This window comes from Vigna umbellata, chromosome 1 (assembly GCF_029865625.1).
Source record: "Vigna umbellata cultivar VRB3 chromosome 1, Vumbellata_1.0, whole genome shotgun sequence".
NCBI lineage: Eukaryota > Viridiplantae > Streptophyta > Magnoliopsida > Fabales > Fabaceae > Vigna > Vigna umbellata.
Window position 1 is genome coordinate 4178594 of NC_142165.1, and position 24412 is coordinate 4203005.

At 31.4% G+C, this 24412-nt stretch overlaps 2 protein-coding genes across 2 annotated transcripts; one reads left to right on the top strand and one right to left on the bottom strand.

The window, feature by feature from the left end:
- Positions 1 to 9916: 9916 nt before the first annotated feature.
- On the top strand, positions 9917 to 15151 carry SLP1 (Calcineurin-like metallo-phosphoesterase superfamily protein). The gene is made up of 10 exons (XM_047305762.2): positions 9917 to 10254; positions 10788 to 10888; positions 11125 to 11238; positions 11510 to 11722; positions 13028 to 13163; positions 13268 to 13443; positions 13677 to 13765; positions 13951 to 14020; positions 14280 to 14389; positions 14806 to 15151. The coding sequence occupies exons 1-9, from the start codon at positions 10047 to 10049 to the stop codon at positions 14364 to 14366; spliced, it is 1194 nt and encodes a 397-aa protein (XP_047161718.1). The 5' UTR covers positions 9917 to 10046; the 3' UTR covers positions 14367 to 14389; positions 14806 to 15151.
- An 874-nt stretch (positions 15152 to 16025) lies between these two features.
- On the bottom strand, positions 16026 to 19406 carry LOC124831683 (uncharacterized). Its single transcript, XM_047305755.2, has 2 exons — positions 18395 to 19406; positions 16026 to 16600 (listed from the first exon to the last, which is right to left on the bottom strand). The coding sequence occupies exons 1-2, from the start codon at positions 19151 to 19153 to the stop codon at positions 16385 to 16387; spliced, it is 975 nt and encodes a 324-aa protein (XP_047161711.2). The 5' UTR covers positions 19154 to 19406; the 3' UTR covers positions 16026 to 16384.
- Positions 19407 to 24412: the final 5006 nt, after the last annotated feature.

Sequence of the window (24412 nt, forward strand, 5' to 3'; positions counted from 1 at the left end):
GGGGCAGCTACTACAGAAGGGCTATGTGATGAAAATGGAGGAGAACAGCCTCAGTATTTTCAACCAATAGAGAAAAATGATTATACAAGCTCAGCTGTCACATAATCAAACATTCAGAGTTGTGATGAGTGCAGTAAAACACCAATGCTTCACTGCCTCAAAGAGCAAGGAGGAATGGCTATGGCACTTGCGGTTTGGACATTTAAATTTCAGAGATCTGTCTCTGTTAGGACAGAAGAGAATGGTGAATGGATTGCCTAATGTTGAGATTCCGAACACAGTGTGCAGTGAGTGTGTGCAGTGTAAGCAAACAAGGGGTAGTTTTCAGAAGAATCTACCCCAGAGATCTGCAGGAAGACTAGGAGTAGTCTATTCGGATGTTTGTGGACCAATACAGGTTGAAACACCAGGAGGTAGTAGATACTTTCTATTGTTTATTGATGATTACACCAGGAAATGTTGGGTGTACTTAATCAAGAGGAAAGGAGAAGTATTGCAGGTGTTTCAGAAATTCAAAAGGATGGTTGAGAAGCAATGTGAGCAGAAGATTAAGGTCTTGAGGACAGACGGAGGTGGAGAATACATCTCCACTGAATTCAAGGTGTTCTGTGAAAATGAAGGGATTGTACATGAGGTTACTCCTCCATATACACCACAACATAATGGTGCAGCTGAAAGGAAGAATAGAACACTACTGAACATGGTGAGATGTATGTTAAAAAGCAAAGGGTTGCCTAACTTTTTATGGGGAGAGGCTGTGGTGACAGCCACTTATATACTGAATTTGTCTCCAACAAAGAGACTGATGGGTCTGACACCTGAAGAGGCGTGGACAGGTGTGAAACCAGATGTTAAACATCTGATAATCTTTGGATCTATATGTTATAAGCATATACCAGATCAACTAAGGAGAAAGCTGGATGACAAAGGAGTGTCACTGATTCTTGTGGGCTATAATCCTACTGGAGGATACAAGCTGTATGACCCTGTATCAGGGACAACATGTATCAGCAGGGATGTAGTTGTTGATGAAAGTGGGGCTTGGCAGTGGAAAGAGACTGAGCAGGAAACACCAACCATTTCTCTGGAGAATACCACTGCTGCAGGTGAAACAGAAGAGAACAGTGTGGATAGCAGGCAGAGAAGATCATCTAGAACTCCACAACTGCCAGTACACTTGAGAGACTATGAGTTGTCCTATGAAGCTACTCTAACAGCAGATGGACAGTGTGTTCATTATGCCCTAATTGCAGAAGTTGAACCAGTAGAATTTGAAGAAGCTGTTAAAGATGAGAAATGGCATAAAGCCATGGAGGAGGAGATTGACTCCATAGAAAGGAACCAGACCTGGGAGCTGGTGGAATTACCCTCTGGAAAGAAACCCATAGCATTAAAATGGATTTACAAATCAAAGATAAATCCACAAGGCATTGTTGTGAGGTATAAGGCACGGCTGGTTGCTAAAGGATTCTTACAGAAGGCTGGAGTTGATTATGGTGAAGTATTTGCTCCTGTGGCAAGGGTTGAAACTATCAGGTTAGTGGTATCTTTGGCCACTAAATTTTGCTGGTCTTTACACCAGCTTGATGTGAAGTCAGCCTTCCTAAATGGAAGACTGGAGGAGGAGGTTTATGTTGTGCAACCACAGGGTTTTGAAGTCAAAGGGCAGCTGGACAAAGTGTATAGGCTGAGGAAAGCTCTCTATGGGCTTAAGCAGGCTCCAAGGGCCTGGAACCAGCGTATTGATGGTTTCATGGGCAGTATTGGGTTTGAAAAATGTGTTTCAGAACATGGTGTATATGTGCAAAGCTGTCAGCACAAAGGCAGAACAGAGAAGTTGATTGTGCGTCTCTATGTGGACGACTTGTTAGTCACTGGAAGTTGTGAGGAATTAATTTCAGTTTTTAAAACTGAAATGCAAAAGTGAGTTTGAAATGAGTGATCTTGGAAGACTCAGCTATTTTCTTGGCATTGAGTTTACCAAGATTGAAAGTGGAATAGTGATGCACCAATCAAGGTATGCTTTAGACCTGCTGAAAAAGTATGAGATGGGTGACTGTAATGCTGCAAATACTCCTGCAGAAGTGGGATTGAGGCTAGAAAAAGAGCCAGAAGAGGAAGTTGTTGATCCAACAACTTACAGGAGAATGGTTGGAAGTCTTAGGTATCTCTGTAACACCAGACCTGATTTGAGCTATAGTGTTGGAGTGATAAGCAGATACATGGAGTGTCCGAGAGTATCACATTTGACTGTTGTCAAACGGATAGTGAGATACTTGAAGGGTACACAATCGTATGGGATTCTGCTTAGAAAAGGAGAGACTGGAGAAGAAGTGCAAATTACTTCTTACTCAGATGCAGATTGGTGTGGAGACAAGACTGACAGAAAAAGCACTGCAGGGTACATTTTCTTCATGGAAGGATCTCCTATTTCCTGGAGCTCTAAAAAGGAACCAGTAGTTGCCTTGTCATCATGTGAGGCAGAATACATAGCTGCCTGTGAAGCTACATGTCAAGCAACCTGGCTGAGATCCTTGGTAAAAGGACTGAAGATTGAGCTATCTGAGAAGAGGGTGAGACTAATGGTTGACAACAAATCAGCCATAAATCTTGCTAAACATCCTTCATCTCACGGTAGGAGTAAACACATTGAGACCAGATTCCACTATATCAGGGAACAGGTCAGCAATGGGAAACTAGAGATTGTACACTGCAGATCCGAAGATCAACTTGTAGATATACTGACTAAAGCCCTTAAAGGCGAACACTTTCTGAAACTCAGAAAGCAAATCAGGGATGGTGCAAGCTGAGATTTTGAAAAATTAGGGTTTTCTTCACGGAGAAGGAGATCGGTCAAGGAGGTGTTTTTCCCCGGTTTTAATCGGTGAAAAACATGTGTGTGCTTGAAGAAGGTGGTTTTACCGATTTTAATCAGTAGAAGTTGCTGAAAATCAAGGAAGTGAAGCTTTTCACCAATTCAATCGGTGAAAAAGAGGGGTTTCGTCGTTTAATCGTTGTTTTTTCAAAGTTTTGCTTAGGAGGAGTGTTGAAGTGTAAATCAAAACAGAAAAAAAAAACAGATTATTCTCATGTATATAAACTCTGTAAATCAGTTTCATATGGTTAATAATACATTTTTTGAGGTTATTCAGCATACATGTGAGTCTTAGCAACCTGTTGATCAGTCTGGAACTGTGTGTGTGGTGGTGCACTGCCGTGTGTGGTGGTGGTGATCGTGGAAGAGGGTTGAACCCTAGCAGAGAGTCGTGTGACTCTTTCTCTCTCTGAATCTCGTCTCTCATCTCTTTCTCTTACTAAAACACGTGTGTATTACATTTAAGGAAAGAGAAATATTTGGAGGTGGAGTTTACGTTTCTGCCCTTATTCTAATATCGTAGACTATCAATGGTAAACTACATACCAATCGCAATTAGAATACCTTGAATGCTAGCAATATAAAGCATTGTCCTTCACGTGAAATATGTTTTGTTGGTTCAAAATTATTATATTTAATTGTTTTTTAATTCTATTTGGTTTTTATACTTTTATTAGTTTATTTAAATATTAAACATTCTGCGGTTAATATTTTGTAATTTGTATTTTATTATTGTATTTCATATCTATTTAAATATTATTTTGAATATAATTAATTTTTCTGAATTTCGTAAATTTAATTTGTTTTTCAAGTTTTTTGAATCTATAGTTATTTATTGATATTTTATTTTTTAATATGAATTATTAGTTTTAATTATTTGTTGTATATTGTTTTTTTTTATTCGTTTATTAATTTAAATTTAATTTGTTGTGCTTTTCTGATTTTTTAAAACTTTTTATATTGAATTGTTAACATTGTGCTACTTAACACATTCATAATATTGACAATTAAAGTTTATTTCAATACAACCAATTATGCTAGTGGTGAAAAACTTTCATTTCATCAACCCAAGAAACTAAGGGTGTGTTCACTTGGACGTAATTCACTGTTTACGTGTGTTAGCGGGCGATGGATTGCCGAGAAAGTCGTGTTCACTTCATGGAATTTGCAAGCGAGAAATCGGATTGAATTGCGGGATGTAGATGTTTTTTGTCACCTGCATACTTGAGAAGATTTGAAGGGATCCTAAGCGTAATAACTCGTCTGCCCCCACATTTAAAAAATTTCCAACTCAACTGTTGCATGGGAAGGTAATGTTTAATATAATATTTGCAAGTTCGAAGCTACTGTAACCTATGTTTTATATAATATTTGGAAGGTGCAAGGCACTGTGCAGTCACGCGACTAAACTCAAAGGCCTAATTTGCCTAATTTGCCTAATTTTAATAATAATTTATTTTACTAAATTATAATTGAATTAATTTTTATAAATTATTTTTAATAATTATTTTAAATTTTTTTCTATTAATAAACATTTTTACAAATTAATATAACATAAACAAATATCATTTTATATCACCTAAATACCTAGGGGCATTTTGGTAATCTTAAATTTTTATCAATTAAACAAATTTTTTAAAACTGTCACATCAATCAAATTCTACACTAATTCTCACAAACTTTACTCCTAAATTCACTCTCAATCACCTTCAAATCCACTCAAATAAACACACACAAAAATTACCCTCAAATCTCCTCAAATCCATTCAATCACTCTCCCCCAAATCATCTCCCCCAATCAACCCCAAGTGAACACACCCTAAGTTTATGTTTAACATGTATGATCCAGATATTTTGTTAAGTAACAAATACTGCAGATACCAAAACAAGAGCACCAAAATCATAACAAAAAAAATCATAAAAAATCATAACATCAAAAAAATCATAATCAAGCACAGTGAAAACGAAGATGGAAGTGTGGCACCTTAAACCACAGTTCGAAGTGCGACACCCTAAACCCACAGTTTGAAGTACAGTTGGTGTTAGCCGAAATTCGATGTGCGACACTATACAACCGACATTCGGGCAGCTTCAACGTCGGTTAGGTGTTTAGTTGAAATATTACCTCTCGAAGAGCTCTCTGTCACCACGTTCTTCCTCCTTCTTCCTCCTTCAATATTCACAGCATCCCACAGATCACAACCACCACACCACTGTATAACCTCTCAACTCTCAACACAGAAAACAATGAGTAAAAAAAATGCTACTGTAATGTAAGTGTAAAAATTGGAAGGAGGAATGGGGTGCATGTAGGACTAGGTTTATACAATCAGAGTAAACATTGGCGTTAGGAGGGTTGTTCATGGTTAGAACATCATTAAGTCATCAATAATTTTCTGTTGACTTTAATAAATAAGGACAAATATGTAAAATGAGAGTGTAGAATGAACTATGAGAGGTGTAGGAAGCATCGTTGAAAGTTAAAATAGACTCATGACTTATTTTTTACATAATTCTTAATGTCAATATTCTTCTCTACACTAAATATTAAAATAGTTTCCTCCTTTTATTTTCTCATCATTTGACTCTTAATATTCACTGAGTATTTTATATGTACTTTTTTTTTAGACTTATGGAAGGTACCAAAAGTACTCCTCAACTTAATACCTATAAGATTTAAATATATTTTTTTTTCTCTCAACTTAGTAAAAATTGAAATTAATCGTTTTAGTCAAATTTAGTTTTCTAACTTTATAAATGTATAAATATAATTATTTTAATCAAATTTTGACGGAACACATGGCATAACTTGTTCATGTACCATTAATTATTTAAATTGTATTAGCAAAAGAACTAGATAAAGTAAAATAAACAAAAATCATGATTTGATTGAACAAAATTGAAAAAATTCAACAAACACAGAAACTAAAATAATATTTAATATATATATATATATATATATATATATATATATATATATATATATATATATATATATATATATAATATCTTTAAGCAAACAAAAGTTAAATATATTCTTCTAAATTTAACTGTATTAAATAATCAAATAATTAAAAAATATAAAAGGATAAAATTACAAAACAAAAAAATAGTATAAAAAAGATTAAAAATTTAAATATAAATTATAATTTTATGATTTATTAAATGAAAATGTAAAATGATAAAATTAAGAATGAAAAAATAATATAAAAAAATTAATACTTTAAATATAAATTATTCTTTAATAACAAATATATTGAAAATACTATTAAAAGAAATTAATAGTTAAAATGTTTTTAAAAACATCTATTAAAAAATATTTATTTATTTTAAAGTTCAACTTATATTTATGAATATTTAGATTTTCACCACATTTACCTTAGATATTTAAATAATATCATAATAGAAGATTATGTTCTTTTAAAATGGAACAAATACTTGAAGAGATAACTAAATTTATATTTTTTTAAAATTTAAATAATAATACATTAATTTTAAAATGTAATAAATATTTTATTTAAAATTAAAGAACAAAACATTTCTAAAATTGAAAATAAAAAAATTATGAAGCTGGAAAGAAAGCACATTAAAATGCTATCTTGATCTTCTCTCAGTTCTCACTTACGGTAAACAAAACACATATACCAAATATTTGTTGAGGATCTTTCTGTGGTAGAAAACAGTGTCCTTCTATGGTTTCATAACAAATAAAAATCCATCTCTGCCTAGAATCATCTTGATCATCTCGGTCTATAATATAATTTGAATTAGGTTTAATACATTATTTGGTCTCTACTTTTAAAGTTTTGGTTCAAAGTGATCCTATCTTTTAAAAAGGTTCAGTAAGGTCTCATATTTCACTAAAAAATGTTCAATCTGGTCTTTTTTGCTCACGCCGTTAAAAACATAATGGTCTAAGTGTCATCGTAGCCAAACCTGAGTGAGTTGTGGAGTTTGATGAATACATGACTGAAAGGATTAAATGAAGAGAGAGAAACGTAAATGGTTGTTTGAATAATTAAATGTAGAGAGAGAATGATGTATTAAAGAATTGTGCATGGGCCCTTGTTCCAGTCACAAGATTTTTTAGGAACCAAGGGCCTTTAAAGAATTCACTGGAAAACCAGGTGAGAGGAGTTAACTTTTTGATGTATTGATTGAGCATGATGCGTTTCCTTTGAAACTTGTTAATCTTGAGAAACAGTACGGATAGATAGTATACCCAATTGGAAGTTTGTGGGTTGCTAAGGAAAAAAAATGGTTTGGGATGTTATTCCAGAAAATGAATGCACGGGTTGAAGGATTACAATGCATGTGGTTTTGTAGTAAGGGATAAGTGCATATCGTAAATGTATCGAAGTAGTATAAATGTTGAGTAATGTACTGTCATCACATAATGATATGAGTGCATGTTTTCTTTTTGCAAGTGAAGAGTTTCAATGCATGTGGGGGCCACAGTAAGATGAAGAAAAATATTATATTTTCTTCCTGTATAGTGTAGACATTGGAATCCAGAGAGTTAGAAGGGGTTCTTGATATTGGAATTTAATGGTTTCGTGGTACCTACCTTGGGAGGGAAATCATAATATGGTTAATACCAAGTGCATGAAATTGTTGTTGTGCATGTGCTGCTACGTCCCTTGTTGATAGGTAAAGTACACAAATGATATTCTGGGGTTGCATGGGTGGATTATAAGAATGGTGAAGGGTTCCAGGCTAAGGTTTTCGTTGTGCAGATTTTAAATTTTGGGTCTACAAAATAGGTCTAGGGAAGCTAAAGGAGTTTTCTTTGAAGATATAAAGATTGATGAGAGAGGTGCAGAGGTTATCTAATGGTCACGGTTTTGTTGTTAATAAGTAATTATTCTTTGTTTTAGTTATATTGATGTCGTCCTAACACTGAAGTATCTAGTTTTATTGGTTTTGAAAATTATATCATTTTTGAGTTATTATTGAGTGGAATAGTATATAGGGTTATATAGGGTGGAATCTGGAGGTGGGTGTATAAAATTGGTACATTGTTGGGTAGTGTCCAAAGAAGCCGAGAGACTTGAATACTTGATCATGGAGGGAACATAGTTGTTTTAGAAATATTGGGTTATGTACTTGGTGTATGGTTAGTAGGATAATCTGCAAGAAATCATGAATGTATTGATCTTTATGGTTTATGGTTATGATGAATTATATTCATTTGATGTTGATATGTGGATAGGTTGGGTTGTGTGTGAATGGATGTTGGGTAATGTTATTGAGTGAAAGTCGTGTATTCTCTCTCTCCATTTAATTCTTTAAACAACTATTTACGTTTCTCTCTCTTCATTTAATTCTTGCAGCCACGTATTTATCAAATTCCACAACTCACTTGCGTGAGCGAAAAACACCGTATTGAATATTTTTTAACGAAATATGAGGTTTTACTGAACTTTTTTAAAAGGTAGGATCACTTTGAACCAAACCCCTAAAAGTAGGGACCAAATGATGTATTAAACCTTTGAATTATTTCGGTCTATAATGATCTTAATAATCTAGACCTATAATAACCTCAATCATCTCGATTTATTGCAACATACATCATTTTGATCTCATTATGTTACAGTAATAATTAAAAACTAAAATGTATTATGAAAATCATTAAATAGATTAATCACGGTAACTACTTGTATGACTCAAGCTCAATAAGATAATAGTCCATAAATTTAGTATAAATAGTAATTTTTGAGATAAATGATATACACATTTGTTATAGTATGAGCTCTTATATAAAGTGTTTATCTCATTTGAGTGTTGAGTGTTTTTTACGAATCGGTCTATAATGATTTGAATTATTTCTCTATGTAATGATCTTAATCATCTCGACCTATAATAACCTCAATTAGCCTCATTCTTTGCGACATACATCATTTTAACCTCATTATGTTGCAACAATAATTAAAAACAAAAATGTATTACGAAAATCATTAAATAGGTTAATCACTATAACTATTTGTATGACTTACGCAAACAAAGAAACTGATAGGTCTAAATCAATATTTGAGTGTTGAGTGTTTTTTACGAGTCAATCTATAATGATCTCGATCATATTGACCTATAATAACCTTAATCATCATGGTTCATTGATAATTAATTAAAAATCCTTTTAAATATGACTAATATCTCACAAAACATTTGCTAAGGAACTTCCATAAACAAACTAATTTTAGTTGTTAGGAGAAAATTATTAACTTTAGAAAATATAAATGAAAATTTTATTATAATTTATTGACAAGGATATGTGGATGCAATTGTAAATGGATCTTTTTCAACCTACTAAGTTATAAATGATAAAAATTTTCTTCATTACAATAAAAATAAAAAGGCACATGTTAGGAAAAATAACATTATACCTTCTGTTATAACTTTGGATGAATTCCACATAAATCAATAAAAAGGAAAATATGGGACATTTTGAAAGTAACACATAAAAAACTACTGAAATAAAAAATCTAGAAAGAACACTCACATCCAAGAATATAATATGTTTACTATGAATTCAAATATAAAAAATAAAAAAAATGAATGTTAATATTTATTTTTAAGTTAAAGAGTATAAAGAAATTTTAGGTATTTATTTTACATAATTTCAACATTTAATTCAGTTTATGGTTTTAAAAATTGAATTTACCTACCCGCAGTTTTAAGAATTAGCTCAACGTATTCCTTTCAAATTAATATAACGACATGCACAATTTAATCAATAAGCAGTGCACGCTTATATAAATATCTAGATTGTTCATCACATTTAGTTTAGATATTTAAATAATATAATGCTAAAATACTTCGTTGTTTTAAAGCAGAACAAATATTTTGAAAGATAACTAAATTTCTATTTTTTGAAACTTAAAAACTAATTCATTAATTTTAAGAAGTAATAAATATTTCTAAAAAATAAAGAACCAAAAACATTTTTTCTAGCTGAAAATTGATAAAAAAAATTATGAAGCTAAGAGGGAAGCACAATAAAATGCTATCTTTATCTTCTATTAGTTCTCACGTACGGTAAACGAACACATATACCAAATGCTTGGCTGAGGATCTTTCTGTGTCAGACAACAGTGTCCTTTTATGGTTTCATTCAAAACACTGTCATCAATGGCAACATAACGTACCAATAACCAAATGATCATCAAAACCTATGGCATCACTGTGTTTAAACTCATTTCCAGTTCCACCGTCATCTCTTCCTCGCAAACCAACAGAAACTTCTCTTTCTTCTTCTTCATATCCTTCTTTGCTTGTTGATAACAACGACAACAACTACAATCACAGTGCTTTGAAACCCATTGTTGTCAGTGGAGACCCACCAACTTTTGTTTCTGCTCCTGGTCGCAGAATTCTTGCTGGTTTGCTTTTCTTATTCCCACTTTGTTTTTGTGGAATTAATCTATTTGCTTTTGTATAAAGCCTTGAATAGTTGCGTTGTTGGTTTGTTGGTCTTACTTTGAATAAAAGAAAATGAAATTTTAAAGCTTCCCACTGTTATCTTTAAAGTATATAATTTTGGCTGAATCCTTTCAATTATATTGATTTGGGTGGTTAGAATGTGAATTATACAGCGACTTGTGATGGTTTGAATGTGAACTGCTAAGTTTCATTGTATATGATTTTTGTGTTTAATCTTCTTTCTGTGTGTTCAGTGAGGAAAAAGAAATGTTATTAGAAAGTTTTCATCCTAATGTAATAGTCCCTCATAATGTGGATCATATGGATTATAAACAAGCTTACAATAAATTCTCTAAATCAAAGTGCTGAAGAGTTTCTGTGGGCTGGATGGTGTCCTGTTGATGTTCTTGCTTATCATTTTCTAACCTTGTCTTGGTATTTATTCAATGTTATGTGATATTTATGTCTCATTGAAGCTAATTTTCTTCCATAGTTGGAGACCTACATGGAGATATTAAGCAAGCTAGGTCTGCTCTTGAAATGGCCGGTGTATTGAGCTCTGATGGTCAAGACTTGTGGACTGGTGGAGAAACTGTATGCTTACTGTTTCTCAAATAGATTGCTCTTAGTATTAATCAGTAGACTCTATTGTGTGCTATTATTGTAGTAGAGTTGTTGAAATGCTCAACTTGTACACATGAAATTGAGAATCTTTATTGTTTTCTACTATCTGCAGTTCTAGCAAAAGTTGAAAAGTATGAAGAAAAAAAGGAATATCACAGAATTGAGAGATTCTAACATATGAATTTGTTTTTTCATCCCTGCATTAGGTGTTGGTTCAACTTGGAGATATACTAGATCGAGGTGAAGATGAAATTGCCATCTTATCCTTGCTGCGATCGTTGGATAAACAGGCAAAAGCAAACGGTGGAGCTGTGTTTCAGGTTTGTTATTTCTGACTTTGAAAAGTTTCTGTTTCTGATATACAAAATTAAAAGCATTCAAATTAATACCTCCAACAGCTTTATATTAAAGTCAATATAACCCAGGATATTATAAAATCTAAGTGCATTATAGCATTGTTTCCCTTTAAAAAGTTTTCGTCTTCATCTAAATTTAAGTGTTAAGTAGAATAGTGTAAACTCTGAAAAAACCAGTTCATTAATTTTTAACTATTATCTTGTAACTTTCCATAACTTTCTTTGCTTCATCTAGGTAAATGGAAATCATGAGACCATGAATGTGGAAGGGGATTTCAGATATGTCGATTCTGGTGGATTTGATGAGTGTAATGATTTCTTAGAATATATCAATAGCTCTGAAGATGACTGGGAACAAACTTTTACTTCCTGGGTTGATGTCTCTGAAAGGTGGAAAGAAGATCGAACAATGTCAAAAAGTTATTGGGGAACTTGGAATTTATTGAAGGTACTATAAATTTCTGTCCCATTTTTCTTTCTTCTGTCTCATTTCTCTCTGTTCCATTTTTTTTCAGATGTACTAATTCTTGCTTAATTCATTATTTTTTTTTTATATATTTTTCCATCGAGCATACCCTCTTAAAAATTTATGTATGTATATATATACATCCCTACCCCAAAATCAACATATCAACATACTCGAAAAAGACATGAACAAAAAGAACTCCAAAAGTTAAGTACTTTTCACAAACCAGCTATGCTAAACTATGGCAACTTTAAATCACATGGTTACAAGATTTTGATACCAATTTATGATCCATCATCTACCCTGAAACCTTAAACTGTTCGGTGAAAACACAATAAGATGTAAATTTTAAAGATTGAGGGTTTTTTCTTCATGCATGCGTGCATGATAAACTGAAAGGAAAAGGATTTAAGTTATACAAAGTAGTTAACTAATTTACACCATGAGTATTATGGAATAGCTCCGTAATTCACTTAGGAACGTCTACCACACAAATTCGAAAACAGAGATAAAACCACAAGTGCTAGAAATGATAGAAGGTAAACAGAGGAAGAAGAAGAACAATAACCACACACTGAAGTTAATGTGGTTTGATTGAAGTATTAATGAACTTTAATCTACGTCCACGGAAAAATTCACTGTTTCTCAGAGATTACAACACAGAGGTTTCTCTCTTAGCAAACTCACTCAACAATACAACTCATTTTGAAACACAAGAACCTATTTATATAGTAATAGCAAACACATGAGACACATCTATACTCATGAGAAAGACAACTGAGTAGACACTAGACGATTCTACCAAACTGCAAATGGCCTAGAAGACTGACACTAATCGTCTAACAGTCTACTAGATGGAAGATCCATATCAATTAGAAATAAGACCAATTTAGAATTTAGAATATATATGTAAGTGCATATCTCATCTTAGAAGCCGATTTTATGAGACTGAGTTAGATTTAAAATCTACTTCTTAACACTACTCGTGTGGTCTATTAAATATAAACAGAGAATCATCTAAGACTTGTTGGACGGTCTAGGAACCTTCTGAATAAGATTGTACTGAGCCAATTCTTCACGATGAGTTTTGTAAATAGATAAAACTAAAATAGACAAGATCTTTGAAACTCACTTTAAATGATTTTAAAGAGTTATATTATCATGTTCTTGTATCTGTGGTCATATAGAAATACTTTGTCACCTTTTAAGTACAGGACAAGTTTACTTATTTCAAAAAGAAATATTGTGTCTATGTTTTTTGATGAAGTTTTCCAATTATTAGGACAGAGGCAAAAGGGAGTCATAGCCAGATCAGTCCTCTTTAGGCCCGGTGGGCCTCTTGCACGTGAGCTTGCAAGGCATTCTGTTGTACTTAAGGTCAATGACTGGCTCTTCTGCCATGGCGGACTTCTTCCTCACCATGGTAAATATTTCTTGCCATTTTGATTTTTGTTTAACATGAGATTACTTTTTATTTGAGAATTATATGCTGTATTGCTATATTTTCATCCGTCTTGTTTTCTGTAGTTGCATATGGTTTAGAGAGGATGAATAAAGAAGTGTCTGAGTGGATGAGAGGTCTGCATGAGAACGACAATGCTCCCAAAATGCCTTTCATTGCCACTAGGGGCTATGATAGTGTTGTTTGGAATCGTTTATACTCAAGAGATGCACCAGATTTGGTGGACTATCAAGCTAAACAGGTAACTATACTGATGACATTGTAATACTATTCTGTAAGTAATACAAAGATCATATGAGGCATTAATAGAGAAGATTGATTTGTGTCTTGATTTGTAATAATTAGCAGACTTTAAGGCTTGGAATTGGAAAGCCAAATTTCAGTCTAAGTTCACAGTTGTTTCTTAAATTATGTCTGATTGTTCTGTGCATCCTTAGCAGACAAATTATGTCCAAAACTAAATTTGATTTCCAGGTAAGTTCCATTCTTGACGAGACACTGCAAGCAGTTGGTGCTAAATCAATGGTGGTCGGGCATACTCCTCAAACTACAGGTGTAAATTGGTAAGAGGAGAAATCTCTTCAAATATGGTTAAAATAACCTGAAGTTGTTTAAAATCTCAATAATTAGTATCATACTATACTTGAGTTTTAACTTAAGTTGAAAATACAATATTTAAGTCTTCTTGTGCATTGTGGATGGAATAGTTCTATTCTATTTATTGAAACTAGTTCTTTGATTCTTGCAGTAAATACAATTGTAGCATATGGCGTATAGATGTTGGAATGTCCAGTGGAGTTCTTAATTCAAGACCAGAGGTAAAGCAAATCCGTGACCATAATGTAATTATTCAACATTTATATAAAAAAAATGATGTTGTTGAGTCAATAGGATTTAAATACTTTGGTTATGTACTAAATATTATTAGAGATAGTCACATTCTTTTCAAGCTTTCTTCTGGACTTCCACGCAGCTCACTGCCCTCAGTTCATGAAGTAAATTCAGTTTATTATGTAGACAGTTCCTGTTTCTTTATAATCATTATCGACATAACTGTAAAGAGTTCATATTTTCCAGGTTCTAGAAATTATAGATAATCAAGCAAGAGTTATAAGGTGCAAAAGGGACCGACACAGTGAACTTCAAGCTGCTGCATATACTTAAGGGCCAAAAAAATGATTTTACAGGTATATTGATTAAAAGTTGATTGATGGTTGTGTTACTTAGTTGAAATGTTGGAAGTAATTGTTACTCATAGACAATATACTTTGGAAGTTGAAAAATTCTACCAAATAATGGTTCCCTCCGGCTATTAAATTTATATATAGTTAATGTTTGATTCCATATACTCTTGACGAGAAGATGCTGTAAAAGTTAAATATCATGTATAGTTCATTTTGCCCTGATATTTGTTAATTGTTTTTCTATCTTGAAATGTAACTTTAAGCTGTTATAATCAATATTTCCGAACTTGTTTTGAACATTCTTATAGGTGTGGTTCAATTTCATGTCTTGAAAATGATGTATTTCGCACATTAGTGATTTAATTAGTAGCAAGTAATAGCAAAGTTTTCATTGATAAATTTCTGCTGTGCTTTTGCAGGAGGTAACATTGACAAATTTATCCTATTCCTGCCACTTATTAGTTGTTTGATTCCCATAGGCCATGTGAAGACAGGATCAGTATACCAATTTTGACAACCAAATAAGTCCTGAGAAATTCCAAGCCGGATATTATATGTTTCCAGTGAGATGTAATGTTTGTGAATGGCTTGAAGAAAGGTGAAAATAGCATCTACAAAAGGGAAAGAAGGAAAAAGGAGAGGATAAAATAATCCAAATACTGTACATTGTACTTCTAAATGAGTTGAATTATCACCGATTACATTAACCACTCAACGTATGCATGTTCTCTAACTAATAATATTTGTTCTCATTTCACACTCTTATGACTAACCTGTTAAAGTAGTTGGTATCTATTCGGAGTTCATGAGTATAAGTTGTTGGATGTTCATACACCAAATCAAAAACATTCAAATAAATCAATGACTGTTTGTGGGTTTAAACTGTAAGCATTTATTGCTTTTTTTAAGTGTTTCTTAGAATTGATTTTTAAGAATTGAAAACTAAATTTTTGCACGGAAATATATGTGAAACTGATTTGAATGATAGGTGGGATTGATTTCAATACCAAATCAAATGTATCTGTGAATCGTACAGTTTAGTTTTATCTCAATAGGTTATTAGTCAAGTCAATGATTTACTACACAAGAATAATAGTTGTCATATTTAGAAGGACAAGGAAGCATGAATTAGTCTGATCTACTTCATTAAGATAATGCATATTATAATAATTAATTAATATCCATCCAGACTTGACGGAGAAACGATCGTCCTTACAATATATTGTGTATATAATAATTTTGCATTATATATTGGGCATTCATCTTAACATCCATTCTCCCTGTTATATATCTGAATCGCAACATTCACGACTGCATAACATTAAGATTATAACAATAAATTAATTCCACATTCTTAAACTTATTAACCTAACATGATACTCTTATTTTTATCTCCATTTTCCTTTTACTTTTTAAGTTTCAAAATTCAAATAATCTATTGAAAATAATATCACCGACTTCGCATCCAGCTTCTTGAACAACCTTTGGCAAGAATAACCACGAAAACTGTCCTGCATATTCATCGTCAAACGCTTCTAGTAGGAGAAACACAAAATCCACACAGATTAATGCCCAAACCTACCAGACTGATCAACCGAGGAACAACTAAAGTGGAATGGATAGATAACAAATGATAGTGTAAGCCAGGAAATGAAATCCCTAAATTTCAGAATATCATAAAATTGAGCACAATTAAAACTTACAATTGCATGAAACTAAGGCAAAAATTTCATGTGGTGTACAAGCGTTTCAATGGAACAACGTTCTGAGAAAAAACCTAAACCAGAGGAAAAATCATAATTGAAACTGAAAATGTGTACACGACAACAAGTTCTCCATTCGTAGGTTAATCTGAAGCTTCTGTATATTATTTGGGGTTTGAACGCAGAACTTAAAATGCTTGATTGCTTTCACCCCGTTTGTGGCATTTTATCGGTGTTGACAGACACAATCATTTATAATGGAACCGAAGAATGATGAATATTCTAACTCTGATATTTAGGTAACAGTGCCAACGTCTTTCTGCTGATTGATATCTTGGAAAAAGGACTTTCCAGCTTCATATGTAGACCAGCAAATAGCAGCTGCCGGAGCATGAAAGAGCATCCTTGGAATCCATCCTCGCATGAGCCCTCTATACCCATCTTTTTTCACTATTGTTTTAATAACGTCCTGAATTGATCCACTTTTGAACCTATCGCAACCACAGACACCCTACAACATTAACCACGTCAAGTTACTATCCAAGAAAAGGAAATATTAAAAAAATTGTTTGATTACCCCTGATTCACCGTCTTCCCAAAAGCTTATCAAATCAAATTCATATAATAAAAGTTGTTACACAATCTTCCAGCTAAAGTATTGACTTAATTAGCACCATATCACACCACAACAACAACAATAATAGTAATAATAAAAATCATGACATTAGTGCAGAAACCTCAATTCAATTTGAAAAATACTTATGTTTGAAATTATCACGATCCTCTGATGTGAATGGTCTTTTAAACCTAAAATAATCCCCATATAAACAATGAAAAGATGGTATAATAATCCCCACATCAATTTAAAAGGATCCGATCGACGCATGACCCTGCTTGCTCCTCAATCTACATATGATTGTACAGAATCATAAAATGAACTCATCCCATTTTAAGAGCAAAAAGTGCAACAAGTTTTGAATGAAACATGCGGAGAAATTCCAACCAAACATTGTCATCGGTCACTAGCTCCGCCATTGTCAGAATAACTCCAATTGAACACTGTTTTTGTCTGATTAAAGCTCTATATTTCATGGGCTCAAGTGATTGGGTGGATGGCATATAGGTTCAGATGTTGGTTGATGATTGTTATATTCTATTAAAGAAGCATATGTTAACAAATTAGATGGCAGTGTACAACTACCATAAGTATAGCTATTTAAAATTTTATCATTTTAACAATAAATCTGTCCTTAATTAGAATACACTAGTGACCTACTGGCACCCACTTTCATTTTTTTTTCTATTTAGACAGAGGAAGATAATTCATCATCCAGAAAGTGGTCAAGTACAATGAAGTCAAGGATAACAAATAATAAATCCTGCAGAACATAAAAGACTTAGAAAGTGAACTAAGAATGCAGCAAGGCTGCCCAAACTCTCTGCAGTCCTAAGCCAATAGACCCACGAGCACAACACAACTCACTGTGGAACACCTGATGCCAGCATTTTGAGCAGTGTCCCATTACTCACCAAGTCCCTACCCTTATTAGGGTAGGGCCTTGGCGAACTAAGAATGCAGCAAGGCTTCCCAAACTCTCTGCAGTCCTAAGCAAAGAGACCCAAGAGCACAACACAACTCATTATGGACCACCTGAGGCAGCATTTTGTGCGCAGTGTCCCATTACTCACCAAGCCCCTACTCTAAGGTGTGTTGACACATGAATCAACATCCTCATTTGACTTTCTAAACAACGAAAGTCTTAATTACAGTTAAACTACTTAGCGCAAAATGTTCTACCACAGTTTTCTAAAGTTATTCTCTACCTATTTTAACCGGACTACTTTCAAGTGGATTGAATTATCCCAAAGAAGCACAAAGAACACACCACAAAACTTAAAATACAGAAACATAAGCCAGCATTACTATCCCATACTAGTACAGATGGAAATAAAGGAAATCTAATACAAAACCTAAGCCTCGTTCAAATGTGATTATCACACTCTGGTTTGATCTAAATATTACTATCCACTTAATTTCCACGCCACAGCCACATTTTTTTATAAGCATCCACAGTATTCAATATACAGAATCCGTCTCAAATTCAATAAAATACTTCAATCGACTCCATTTTCCATACCACAGCATTGTTCATATACTAAACCTTAAAGGCAAGCACTAAACAATTCAAAATTCTAGTGTGCATAAAGTCATATCCTACATTCAAAACTACTTAATAAGTAAGAAAATGTCAAATCTGTAAAATATCAACAACTACGATGATAATAATTAGTATTAGAACTATACCTGACACTGCAATTGAGTCTTCACAACATCCAGAGGCGTCGTAACAGCGGCAGCCAAGGCTCCCGCCACAGCACCGGCAGTGGCATGCACAATTAACCGTTCATCATCAACACTCTCGGGCGAGACCTCCATGAGACCACGTTTTGCGGCCTCATAGGTCGTGAAATGCACAGCTGTGAAAGGGGCGTTCATCAACACAGTAGTCCTATAAGAGGCGTAGAACGCTCGAAACCCTTCCTCGCTCATAACCCTTCTCACACAATCCCAAACCCCCTTGTACCCACTATTCCCCAGCTGCAGCCTCTGCTTCACCATGTCCATCGGCGTAAACACGGCATCGCTGGCCACGGTGGCGCAGACACCAGAGGCCGCGTGTGCGGCAGCGTTGTTAGGGTTCCCCTCTGATAAACGCTTCTTGCAGGTCTCGTAGACAGAGAAATAGACGGCATGGGCCGGGCCAGCGCCAAGGCCCATTGCGCCTATTCCTCGGTAAAGGGCGGATGGTCCCTCAGATTGGAGAATAGACTTCAGGGCCTGACGGACAGTGCCGGTTTTGACCGGGCATGAACCCAAGGCCTGCATGCGGGTCTTAACGGTGTCAACGGGAAACATCGCCATGTGCTCGACACAGCCGGCAACAGATCCGGCTATCATGAACTGCCAGAAGTGGAGACCGTCGTGAGTTGACACCTTTAGGTCCGCGTGAAAATCGGGGCGGAAATCTGCGTTCTGGAACTTCGCCCTAGCATCCGTCGCCATTGAAGAAAGCAAGAAACCAAAAGAAAAAATTCAATAAATTAAAAATTAAAGTGATTAGGGTAAGAGGGTATGGTTTTAGGGTTTTCTTGTGTCATAAAAGGTTGTTGCTGACAATAACGAATTGGGAAGGTGATGAGTGTGAGAAGAAAGAAAGATACTTTCTTTGCAGTTTCTCAACTGGTAATGGATGATAAGAGAATTGGGAAGTCTAAGATGGTGGGTGGATTCAATATTGCGTGCAGGACTTTGTATATGCTATAATTTGATAAGTTAATTTACATATATTGGTTAGGGTTCCAATTTTTTGGGAAAGTGAATTTTTTTTTTTATTGTCCACCTAATTGGAAAAAATTTTTACCTTTGGTAAATTATGGTACTATGTTTGTCATCTTCTATCTTATTTATTAGATTAATTTATCTTTAAAAAGTTTCTTTTCATCTTTGTGAACCAATTTTATCCTTTTGAAACTCTTGTCGTTTATAATTTGTTATCATAATTTTTATAACATATCATAAATGTTTTAATTTAAATAATTTTTATTTTATGCTTATAAACATTAAATGAAACTTTTCCAGTGAACAAATATTTATATAAATAAATAAATAATGTTATATGAATCTGAAGTGGTCCATAATCTTATAAAATTTTAACCCACTACATATACGAGTATTAGATAATTTAAGATAGAAGATTAGGTGTAAAAACAATTGAAAATATCACAATCTATTACTCCTAGAGAGAAAAAAAATGTTTGGTCAACGAAAATAATTGATTGACAAAAATATCGATTAAAATTTCTGAAGGAAGGAAAGAAAGAGAACCAAAGTTTTTAAAAGGGAGTTAGTAGTTGAATTGATAAAAAAAATGGTTCAAACCTGATTAAATCTATAGTAATTAAATGTGTATATTGTTAAATTATGCATATAAAGTTATAATGAATTAAGGTATACAATATATATATATATATATATATATATATATATATATATATATATATATATATATATATATATATATATATTACTAAATTATACCCTTCATTAGAAAAACTAATAATAATTGATTATTTTAAATATACATTTTTATTTATTTTCATTGTTTAAGCTAAACTAAAAATACAAAAATTTTTGTTTTAGAGTAATTTTCATGGACTTTTTTAACAAACTACTTTATATACAAACAAGTGAAATCATTACTGGTGCAATCTGATATTTAAAATGGTGAAGAAAACTAAATATATGACGAATAAAAGATAATATACAACAACAACAAAAATAAAGAAAAATAGTAAACTAATAAAATGGTTTATTTACATAAGTTTCTATATATCATGACGTATAAGCTACAGAAGTCTCTATTGTTCCTCTGGAATTTCAATATCTCACAGACTCTGCATCTTCTTCCACTCCCACATAAAGACCGTTTATATATTAAATTGGATCAATAAAAAGTATCTTTTAGCAAGTACTACTGGGATTTTAGATACCTTGATTTGTGAGATTGTGAGATCCGAAAATTTCTTTTTTCATATAATATTAGACATATGTTTCTGCTATATCAGAATAAATGCTAAAGTGAAAAAGAACACAGTTTTCAATAGAGTATTCCTAAGGTATATGCTGCAACTGTATTAACTGTAAAAAGCAAAAAACTGACCTCAGTGGATATGGATTCTATATTTGCACCACTTACGTGACAACAAGAGTATATGAATATGCAAATTATCAATCTTTCTAAAGTTTGAGATTGGACACAATTTGAGGTTGTTTCAACTATGTTTAAAGAGTTTTTTCTCCTACCAATGTAGTCCTAAGTTTGAGGAATATATTGTCTTAGACATCACTTCCAATGCCTTATAAATGTGCAATTTTTGCCTTATCAACATCACTGTTTTATTTCTGAGTGTAGCAAATGATTCAAACTCTTGTATCAGCTTCTGCAATGTGTTGCCGATGAAGTGGTCTTTTATAATACCTCAAAACTCCTATTCTACTATATCCCATGGTATTTGAGTTATAAGGTAAGTCTAACACTTTTAGAATATTCATATTACAATTTACTTAGAATAAAAAATAGAAGGTGTAGGTAAAAAATAAATATTAAAAGTCATTTTATAGAATTATGTGTAATTTTTCTCTGTTTTTTTCTAACAATTTTTCAAAAAACATTTAAGCTTTTAATACCATATTGAAGTCTTAACAGTAAAGAAAATTATTAGAGTAATTACAGAATAAATTTTAATTGAACACTGGTAAGGCAAAATTATATTAGATAAAAGATATGGTATATTTTCGCACAATAAAAATTAATTTCCAAAAGTTAGTTGTTTTTATAGATTATAGTAAGTGTTTATATTCACATATTATAAAAAATAATTTATTTTAATTAAAAAATAATAAATGATATTTAAGAAAAAAACCACTCAAATTCTAAGAGTATTTTAGTCGTGACAAATTAACCTGCTGAAGACATGATAACTGTAGCATATGGACTAAAAATATAAGTATATGTATGTATATACTAAAAGAATAAATTTAAACACACTCTACAAGTTGACATGTGATTAGATATGATGTTAACATTTAATAATATCTGTTTCTAACACATGTTACTCTCTCATTATTTAAAAAAATAATTAAAAGATATTATCTTATACTTCATTAATTTATTTATATTATACATTATTAATTATTTATTATAATAATTATAATAATTATAATAATTTCACTTAATAAATCTATAATTAATACAATTTAAACAGTCAAAAAAATAAAAACTTTTCAAACGTCAAACAAACAAAACACAAAACTAACTAAAAGAAAAAATTTAAACACACTTCACAAGTTGACCTGTATGATATTATCATTCCACAAGTTGACCTGTATGTGTATTTCTAACACCTGACACTCTTTCATTAACTCATACAAAAAGTTATAAAAGATATTCTTTTATAAATAATTAATATATTAATTTATATATTATAATTATTAATTATGCTAATAATAATAATTTCAGTTAATGAGTAGTTTTAATTTAATTTTAATAAAAATAAATATGAATTCAGTTATAAAGATGACTAATATAAAATAACTCATTTTAGTAATTAATTTAATGTTATGTATTTACTTTAAATTACCAATTTCCTATTATAAATTTAAATTATTTCATTTGATGCAATGACACTATTATGTAACTGAAATTTTTAACCAAAAAGAAGTAATTAACTAATATAATAAATTGTAATAATATTTTTTAATTTAATTTATAATAAATAATTTAAGCTAAAATTTAATTTCAACCAAAAAGAAATAATGAACTAATATAATAAATTGTAATAATAGTTTTAATTTCAATTTATATTTAATACTTTAAGCTAAAACTTAATAATTTTTAAATTTCAATTAATAATATAATAATTTTGAAATCATATAATAAATTATAATATTAGTTTTAATTTAATTTTAATAAAAAATATAAATTAAGATATAAAGATGTTTAATGATAAAGTAAAAAATTGAAAATGTAACATATGTATTAATAATATTATTTTGTGAAATTATATAAATTTAAAGAATAATTAAATATTAATATAATTTTATATTTTTTTATCATTTTACTTTATTTTACTAATATTTTTATAAGGAAATAAAATAAAAATCGTAAATTAATTAAAATAGAATAGCTAACTAAAAAACTAATTTAAAGTTGAAAATTTGAATTAAAATGTTTAGTAATTGAATTAATTTTATATATTTAATATAAGTTAATAATTTCCTATTATAGATTTAAATTATATGACTTTAGACGATAACACTCTAATAAAAATGAAAAAATTTTATAAAAAAATTAGTAATTAACTAACATAAGAAATTGTAATAATCGATTTAATTTTAATAAAAGTAAATATGAATTGATATATAAATATGATTAAAGATAAAGAAACTAATTTTAGCAATGGATTTAATGCTGTTATATAGTAAGATATTTTATCTTATATTTATTACATAAAATATCTTAAACAGTTAAGATATTTATAAAACCACTAACCACATTTTTAGGTAAGGTGGTTATTTCTTATTTTGCTTATAAATACAGTAATAGGGCCAAGGTCCAGGTACGTTTTGGTCCAGGTACGTTCTCTTTATGCTCTAGAGACCCTGAATAATATTTCAGAGCAGTATCATAATCATTCCCTTGAGAGCTAAGGCTCCATAATTCACATCTGACTTGAGCGTCGGAGTATCTTTGCAGGTACCTCCCCTCCTTTGGCGAGTAGGAACAACAACAATTGGAGAAGAGCAAGCGTCCCAGACAGCCAGGAGCAATAAAGACACACCGGACAAATGTACAAGTAATTAAATACTATAATAAATTATAATAGTAATTTTAATTTAATTATACTAAAAATAAATATGAACGAAGATGTAAATACTAATGATAAAGTAACTAATTTTAGTAATTGATTTAATTGTATATATTTAGTATGAATTACTAACTTTTTTTTATAAATTTAAATTATTTGACTAATGTGATGACACAATAATTTAAATGAAATTTTTCAAAAAAAAATTAATTAACTAATATAATAAATTGTAATAATAGTTTTAATTTAATTTTAATAAAAATCAAATATGAATTAAGATATAAAGATGATTAATGATAAAGTAAGAAATAACATCTATTGGTTAAGACAATCTATGCTTTAATACAGTATCTTCTATAAATCTGGACTTTCTAATGTTTTAATTTTTGAAAGTTTATCAAACAATGATAAACGAAATGAGCATTTGAAAAAATATTATCTTTATAAAATTAACATCGTATAATGAGAGACATCTTATGAAAAAACATTGTAATATCTGAATGTTTGAAGAAAAGGTTTTAGTAAACGCGGTGATATCTTAGTATACGCACTATCAAATCATACCCTCATAAAATAATGTGTTTTTTTTTGCTAAACAAGCTTTCATTATACCTTGCTAAATAATATGTTAAATGATGTTTTTGAAAAATGTGCTAAAAGCTATAAATAATACTCCAAAAACAAATGTGTTAAGTAACACTATCTTAAACGCGTTTTTGAACTAAATAGAGATCACTAAACAAAGCAATGTTAGTAAATTTCTTATATAGACTAAATGATACCTTGTACCAAACGATATTTTCATCTAACGACGAAACCTTTATGAATTACTTGGTATAGTTGTTCTGAACAATAGAAAACTTGAAAATATATAGTTGTTCTGAACATGCATTAA

Excerpts from the sequence above, each read along its gene's own strand:
- SLP1 (XM_047305762.2), top strand. The coding sequence starts at position 10,047 with ATGGCATCACTGTGTTTAAACTCATTTCCAGTTCCACCGTCATCTCTT. Across the intron at positions 13,766-13,950 it reads CAAACTACAGGTGTAAATTG|TAAATACAATTGTAGCATAT; the intron begins GTAAGAGGAGAA and ends TGATTCTTGCAG. Across the intron at positions 14,021-14,279 it reads TTCTTAATTCAAGACCAGAG|GTTCTAGAAATTATAGATAA; the intron begins GTAAAGCAAATC and ends CATATTTTCCAG.
- LOC124831683 (XM_047305755.2), bottom strand. The coding sequence starts at position 19,153 with ATGGCGACGGATGCTAGGGCGAAGTTCCAGAACGCAGATTTCCGCCCC. Across the intron at positions 16,601-18,394 it reads AGACTCAATTGCAGTGTCAG|GGTGTCTGTGGTTGCGATAG; the intron begins GTATAGTTCTAA and ends TTAATGTTGTAG.